This window comes from Ovis canadensis, chromosome X (assembly GCF_042477335.2).
Source record: "Ovis canadensis isolate MfBH-ARS-UI-01 breed Bighorn chromosome X, ARS-UI_OviCan_v2, whole genome shotgun sequence".
NCBI lineage: Eukaryota > Metazoa > Chordata > Mammalia > Artiodactyla > Bovidae > Ovis > Ovis canadensis.
The window spans coordinates 58,126,979-58,135,369 of NC_091727.1; the positions used below are offsets into that span (position 1 = coordinate 58,126,979).

At 45.3% G+C, this 8,391-nt stretch overlaps 1 protein-coding gene across 1 annotated transcript; it reads right to left on the reverse strand.

Moving 5' to 3' along the window:
• Positions 1 to 318: 318 nt before the first annotated feature.
• On the reverse strand, positions 319 to 2,844 carry LOC138929929 (sperm acrosome-associated protein 5). Its single transcript, XM_070289596.1, has 4 exons — positions 2,433 to 2,844; positions 1,846 to 2,004; positions 612 to 690; positions 319 to 508 (listed from the first exon to the last, which is right to left on the reverse strand). The coding sequence occupies exons 1-4, from the start codon at positions 2,566 to 2,568 to the stop codon at positions 412 to 414; spliced, it is 471 nt and encodes a 156-aa protein (XP_070145697.1). The 5' UTR covers positions 2,569 to 2,844; the 3' UTR covers positions 319 to 411.
• Positions 2,845 to 8,391: the final 5,547 nt, after the last annotated feature.

The window sequence follows — 8,391 nt, forward strand, 5'->3', positions numbered from 1 at the left end:
GTAACTTACAAACATTAATTCATTTAACTCTCTCAACAACCTCAGGAGATAGTTACTACCACTATCATCCTCGTTTTGCAGATGAGGAAACAGAGGCACAAAGAAATTAAGTGCCTTACACAAGGCAACCCAGCTAGTAAGTGGTAGAGATGGTATCTGAACCCAGGAGAACCTATATTCTTAATCACTGCATTATCTTCCAGCCCCACCCCAAGTGATCTCATGTCCCCTGATAAGAGCTTTGAATATATGGAGGGAGTGATTGAATAGGGGGCACCTTCAAGCGCTGGAAAAATGAAGAAAGCCAGACATCAGAGGTTGTTTGCATTGTTTATAGATATCATCCTTTATTATATCCACAGAAGAAAGAACAGAAAAGGAAAATAAAATCTCCATTCCTGGGAAGCTGACTCATGAAATAACTTTTTTGTTAGGTTTTGCGTTCATATGACATCCCCTGAGCCATTCAGATAAATCATGGCCATAACAGTGTTGGTTCCAAGAATCCCTGGGAAATGAAGGGAGAGAGGGAGGATGAAGTGGACAGGCTGATGGGGTGACAGTGGCACTATCCCAGCTACCCAGGGTCCAAGCCATCCCCATGAACGTACCAAGCACTCATGCCATTCTCTGAGGACACTACCTTCTTGGCACACATGATGTCATCCAGAATATGGCGGTTGAGCAGTTCTAAAGGGAAGAGGTGACAGAGTGATCTGGAGTACTAGGAACAGGGTGACAGTATATGAAGGGACCAGGGGTTCTAGGTTTCTTGGTACCTGAATATCTTCAACCACTATATTGCCTGATTCTAGATGACCTTAATTTACTTATCAGCCTGTTATGAATTAGATCAACTACCATGTTGACTGGTTCTATAGAACCTTAACCCATTGACTGATCCTAGGTGATTTTGACTGTCATGTTGGCTGGTTATATATGACCTCACCCACCATATTGACTGGTCCTGGACAACCTCAGACTCCATGTTGGCCAATTCTGTATGACTTCAACTGTCTGTCATTTTGTGTGGTTATGAATGATCTCAACTGCAGTGGATGTTGGCTTGTTAGGAAACCACTCAACTGCAAGGTTGGCCAGTCCTGGGGACTTCAAACACTATGTTGTCAGGTCCTGGATAACCTCAACACCCATTCTTACTGGCTACGAGTGACCTCAGTCTCCATGTTGAGTAGTCTTGTTCAGCTGCAGCTACCATGGTGCCTGGTCCTAAATGATCTCAACTGCTATGGTGGCTGGACGAGGACGACTTTAACTGTAATTCTGACTAGTTAATGATCTCAACAACCATGTTGACTAGTCCTGGATGACCTCAACCTTCAAGTGGACAAGTCCTGGGTAACCTCTTCTGTCACTGTGGCAGGACTTGGACAGCTTCAACCTCCATTTGGGCTGGTCCCAGATAACCTCAGTCTCCATTTTGGCCAACCCTGAACTTCAGTTTTGTCCTTAACAATACAACACTCTTGTCTGGAAAATTCTCTCCTTTCTGCACAGAGGTACCTTGTTTCTGTTCCTACAGACAGATAGCAGCTTCTTCCCTCCAGGCCTGGACAACCCCAATCCCAAGTCAGAACAGTTTCCCCCTCCTGATTCCTAGTCCTAGAAAATGGCAGCCTCCATTCTAGGTGAGGGTTGGGAGCTCTGAGTCCTCCTGACCTAGACAGCACCTCAAGGCAGTCTGGGTAAGGATACAGGCTGGTTGGCATCTGCAGCACTCCAGGCAACTCTGCTCCTTTCCCTATAGTTCTTCTGCTTGTTACTCAAGATTATGGCTTAGACAGTCTTGCCCTCTGCATGTTGGGGAGTGGTGCCAGGCCTCACCATGACAATCCATGTGGCAGAGGTTCTCACTGGGTGTCACACCATTGTAACACCACCAGGCGGAATTCAGCTGAAAAATGCCATATTCACTGCTGCCATCAGGATTGTGGTTCATGAAGGAAGTGTCAAAGCCACTCTCATAGTGTGCCATGCACAGCCCTGGAGCAGGGAGGGAAAAGGTAGCAGAGAGGCATGAGTCCTGGGAAGAGGGAAGAGGGTAGGAGGAGGGAATGGGGCAGGCATGGTTTTCCTCTCAGTTGTGGGGGTGATGATCTTGGTTTGGTGGTGGTGGTGATGTTGGTGATTCTGGAAAGGTGTCAGTAATGGCAGTGGTGATGGCATTCATGGTGATTTAAGCAGTGGTGACATTGATGGTAATGACGGTGGTGTTAGTAGAGATGAGGGTAAATGGTTGGGAAGGCAATGATGATGAAACTAGAGTTAAACTACTCATAACAGTCAGAGGGTGACCAAGAGGATCATTCCCTAGCCTGGGGAGACAACAAATAGCAAGGGGGTGGGGTCTGGGTTTGAGTGTGGTGGGCAGCTCACTGCATGGGTAGGATTTGGGGCAACTGGGGTCTCACAGTCTCCAATGGTATAGCCGTTGAAGCCATTGAGGCCTGCCGCTTCCAGCTTCTTTGCCAGGTCACAGCGTTCGTAGATCTTGGCCTCCACATTGGCAGCCATGAGGATCACCACAATAGTGCCTGAGACCTGCATTATGACAGCCACAAGTCTTCCTAACTTACTCCCCTGCTCCAGACTTACCCTGCAGTATGCAGAACTAGGGGTTACTGGAACTCTGGGCTTTATGAGCAAAGAGCTAGGTGATAGATTCTAGAACACAGAGGCCAGAGAGAGGTTTGGGCATCTCACCATCTTCCCCTGTGCCAGCTCTCTTAAAGACACACACAAAGAAAAAAGAAAGATACTGATATATGCACAGAGGTGGAAGGAGACAGGGACAGGGAGAAACCCAGAGATGTCAGAAAGGGATGCAGGGAGAGAGGGGCTTGGAACACCCAAGGGACTGACAGGACCCAAGTGCTAGACCTCAGACTCAGCACATATTCCCCGATGTTCCTTAACACTGTCCCACTCTACTCCCATTAATCATGCTCCACCACTTGGTCACCTCCATTTCCCCCGCTCTGCTGAGTAGCCGGCTCTAGTTACTGCACCATGCCTACTACTACCTCAGATTCCTCATGCCCTATAAAATATGACTACTGTGCCCTCACCCTCTGCTCCACATTACCTCCCTTTACTCATTCTCAGCACCTCCTTCACCTCTCTTCATTTAATGTGCTCTGTTCCACCCTCATTTACTGGAATCTGCCCTACATTACACCCGTTTAATCAGACTCTGCCCCACATTATATATTACATATGCATGTTCACTCTACTGCCTTTTCACCCCCATTCTCATTCTACCTTTTATTCCCTTGTCCCCTTACACTGTCTTGTATCCACTTATATTCATTCACGCTGGGCCTTGTGTTACTGTAATTCCGTAACCCTCTACTTGCTATAACCCAAGCTCTCTCACACGCTTTCCTTCTCCACCTCCTTTCAATCCCACTCAGACTCTCATTTCCTACTTTAACCTTCACTGCCTGATGCTGCATCAGATGACTCCCACCCACTCTCATGTGGCCCATCCTTCAGCTTTATTCATTGACTCTGGCTCTCATTCCCGCCTCATTCACTCTCTTTCTGCCCCTTCTTCACTTCTATTTTCCCAAGGGCTGCCCCCATATTACTTGAATTTCCTGGAACTGTATTACTCTCAAACACTAGCCCAAGGTATCCACACATACTCACTCTATGCTTGATCCCTTCTGTTCTTTCTCATTTTTCGCTGCCTCTATCCTCACTGCCTCCATTTACTTGCATACTGCCTCTCATTATCTCATTCATTTAAAGTCCCTCCCAATGTAACTCCTGTTTCCACTCATCACTCTTGTTCTGCTCCTGATTCATGTTGAGTTGCTCCCACTTCATCCCATAGTACCCTCATTGAGTCATACTCTGTCTCAGATATACCACTTTTTACTCATATTGGGCCTCATTTCCCCCACTTTACTCACCTTGGGCCAAGTGACCTGCACCCTCTCTCCTTTTGCTGTATAATAGCCAGTTCTTCACCTTCTTCTGCTCTTTAATTCCATCCTCTATCACTCTGACCATCTTCACCTCCATTCACATACATGCTTCAGCTCATTCACCTGGGCTGATTCTCACTGGGATCCCTACCCATTACTGGAATGCTATCCTGCATTATTCCAGTCAGTCCAATCTAATCTAATATGCCAGCAAATTTGGAAAACTCAGCAGTGGCCACAGGACTGGAAAAGGTCAGTTTTCAGTCCAATCCCAAAGAAAGGCAATGTCAAAGAATGCTCAAACTACCATACAATTGCACTCATCTCACATGCTAGTAAAGTAATGCTCAAAATTCTCCAAGCCAGACTTCAACAATACATGAATCTTGAACTTCCAGATGTTCAAGCTGGTTTTAGAAAAGGCAGAGGAACCAGAGATCAAATTGCCAACATCTGCTGGATCATCGAAAAAGCAAGAGAGTTCCAGAAAAACATCTATTTCTGCTTTACTGACTATGCCAAAGCCTTTGACTGTGTGGATCACAATAAACTGTGGAAAATTCTGAAAGAGATGGGAATACCAGATCACCTGACCTGCCACTTGAGAAATCTGTATGCAGGTTAAGAAGCAACAGTTAGAACTGGACATGGAACAACAGACTGGTTCCAAATAGGAAACGGAGTACGTCAAGACTGTATATTGTCACCCTGTTTATTGAACTTATATGCAGAGTACATCATGAGAAACGCTGGGCTGGGAGAAGCACAAGCTGGAATCAAGATTGCTCGGAGAAATATCAATAACCTCAGATATGCAGATGACACCACCCTTATGGCAGAAAGTGAAGAAGAACCAAAGAGCCTCTTGATGAAAGTGAAGGAGGAGAGTGAAAAAGTTGGCTTAAAGCTCAACATTCAGAAAACAAAGATCATGGCATCTGGTCCCGTCACTTCATGGCAAATAGATGGGGAAACAGTGGCTGACTTTATTTTGGGGGGGGCTCCAAAATCACTGCAGATAGTGACTGCAGGCATGAAATTAAAAGACGCTTACTCCTTGGAAGAAAAGTTATGACCAACCTGGATAGCATATTCAAAAGCAGAGACATTACTTTGCCAACAAAGGTCCATCTAGTCAAGGCTATGGTTTTACCAGTAGTCATGTATGGATGTGAGAGTTGGACTATAAAGGAAGCTGAGTGCCGAAGAATTGGTGCTTTCGAACTGTGGTGTTGGAGAAGACTCTTGAGTGTCCCTTGGACTGCAAGGAGATCCAACCAGTCCATCCTAAAGGGGATCAGTCCTGAGTGTTCATTGGAAGCACTGATGTTGAAGCTGAAACTTCAGTACTTTGCCCACCTGATGCAAAAAGCTGACTCATTTGAAAAGACCCTGATGATGGGAAAGATTGAGGGCAGGAGGAGAAGGGGACGACAGAGGATGAGATGGTTGGATGGCATCACCGATTCAATGGACATGAGTTTGGGTAAACTCCGGGAGTTGGTGATGGACAAGGAGGCCTGGTGTGCTACGCTCCGTGGGGTTGCAAAGAGTTGAACACGACTGAGCGACTGAACTCAACTGAATCCCAGTCTGCCTCTCATTCACCTCTGGCCAGTTTCCTTCCTCATGGTATCCTCACTCAAACAAACTCGACCCAATTCACTTATTTACATTCTACCACATATTCATTTCCATTTCATTTTATTCTCTCCCTTGTGCACCCCATTCTTCCTTCTGTGCCTCACATGACTTTCATTCTCTGCTACTTTTCCCCTGAATTAGCCTCTTTTTACTCATACTGTGCCCCATAGACTGTCATTCATGTACACTTCAATCCTTGGTACTCATATCAACTTGCACACTCTTGCTTTATCAACCCCATTCACATTCACCACCTTTCATTGCCCCATTCACTCACAGTCCCCTTCCAATTTCACTTTTTGTCCCTTAGATGGTACCTCATTTTTCCATCATTTACTCAGTGTCATCCATAAATTGATTCAAATTGATTCAAAATTGAATGCATAGTCATTCCCTCATGCCCCACACTACCCACATTTACTCCACTCTACTGCTCATTCATCTCCCTGCCATCATCCTTTGTCTCTCCTCACCCTTTCATTCCCAATTTGTCCTTCATCATTATTCACCCCTCCTGCCCCCACAGGTCCCATGTGTCTCTGTTTAGTGACACATCTGTCAAGACAGAAAAGTCTGATATATTGTTCAGGATTCAGTTTGGCTGCACATACAAACACCACTCTAAATGGATGGAACAGGATGGAAAGTGATCATTCTCTTGGAGGCAGGCAGTTGAGGGCTAGAGCGGCAGCTCCAAGATCACCAAAGAGCTGGCTGCTCCTGTGCTGTACCTCTGCCAAACTCACCTGCTACCTCATGGTCCAAAATGACCACTCACAATAGCAATGGTTTTGAGAAAAATGTATCTTAAGAGCAATTGTAATGACTCACCAGTGAGGCAGGGCGGGGGCTTTGAGTGAGTGTCACATGGTGCAGATTCTGTGGTGGGACCAGCTAGCTGTCACATTTCCACACCCCTTCACCTAGCTATCCGGTGCTTAGGCTACTGAATGAATTTGTACCCATAAGGACTGATGGTAGAGGATGCCTAGGACAGAGAGTGGGCATCCTAGCTCCATAGCAGAAAAATTGGTCTCACATAGTTTGTGGATATGCACTCTGAATCCTGGGACAGTTTCTGTAGGTCTGTATCACTAGTTCAGGGACATTTTTGGATCTGGCAGTCACTGAATTCCAAGACCCACCAACTCTGTAGGATTTTCCTCTCTATGTAGGGGTGTGTGTATGTATGTATAAGTACAAGGTGGTAGAGACATTATGTTTACAGGCTGGAAGAGGCCAGAATAACATGGGCCCTAAAGGTCCAGATCCTCCTATTTTCCACCTTCTGATGCATTCAGAGTTGACAAGTTTTGTATCTAGGAGGTGCAAATCCTTAAGAGTGCAAGAGACCTGAGTTACTTCTCTGCTTTCTCTCTTTGCTTTGTCTGTTAGGAAGCTCCATATATATTCCTAGCCAAAAAAAAATCTTTTGCCTTGTTTTTAATTGTTTTGGAATAAGGACCCTCAGATACTTTCCAGAAGTTCTGTGGTATACCAAATAAACAAAGTATTATTGGATAGAAGTTAAAGATCTGATCTTGGGAACCTGTGTGACCTTGGGCAAGTTACTTAGTATCTCTGGGACTCAGTTTCCTCAACCGACAAGAGGGAGGACCACAGGATTGTTCACAGAAAATGGGGGAGTATCTGAGCCAGGTCATATGTGCTTCACACAGTGTCTGGCACACAGGAGATAATGAGCTAGGTCTGAGCCTCCATTATCACTTACTGGGCCCATTGGCAGAAGCCTCCTCACTAATCTTCCTGTTTTCATCCTTGCCCTCTGAAATCTGTTATCCACAAAGTAGCCTGCAGGTCATCTTTTTATTTTTTCCTTCTTCTTAGTAAAAGTTTTATACAGACACATGTCTAATTTTATCTTAATCATCAGTATGTCATCATCAGTTATATATTAGCACTTGCTATGTGCCAGGGATTGTTCTAAACTACTTACAATTAACAGTTCATTTGTCACCACAGTCTTATAGGTAAGTGCTGTCATTATCCTCATTTTATAGATGAGGAAATTAAGCCCAGAGGAGTTAAGTCCTGCCCTAGATTACATAGCTGTTTCTATCATTTTATTTGGTTGGTCGGTTCTGTTTTCTTCCCTGCTATATTCCCAATGTCTAGAACACTACCAGGCATACAGGAGGAGCTACTGTGCAGCTCATATTCTAGTGGTGCAATACAGGCAATAGAAAAAAAGAGTCAAATATACATGTATTTTAAAAGTTAATATATAATGCTAGATTACTTCAGACTGGACTTTAAAAAAATCTGACCCCCCTCCTGTTAATGGCATCCCATTGTGTCCAGAAGGAAATAGGAGCTCTGTCCCTGGCAGGGGAGGCCGTAGGGCATCTGCCACCCATTCACTTCTCCCTTGCCCACAATTCCTACATTCCCAACACACTGACATTGTTTCTGTTCCTCCAATATGCCAAACCAGTCCTACTTCAGGCAGGGCCTTTGCAACAACCTCACCTTCCACCACAAAGCTCTTTGATTCAGATATTTGTGTGGCTAGCTCCTTTGATAGCGTAACTGTAACCTCCGACAAAAGGAGATCGTTCCTGCCCATCCTGAGAAAACAGCCTCCTAGCCACTACTTAACAGATCCCCTTCATCCCGGTGTGTGTTTATGTACTAGGTCGCCGTTTATTTATTCTTCAGCAGCTTGTTTGGCTGAACACCGTCCTTCAAACGCTAGACTGTAAACTCCCAGCCTTGGCCACTGGATGGAGCCAGTGACTTTTTTCTACTCTCAGCCTTTGTGCACGCTGAACAA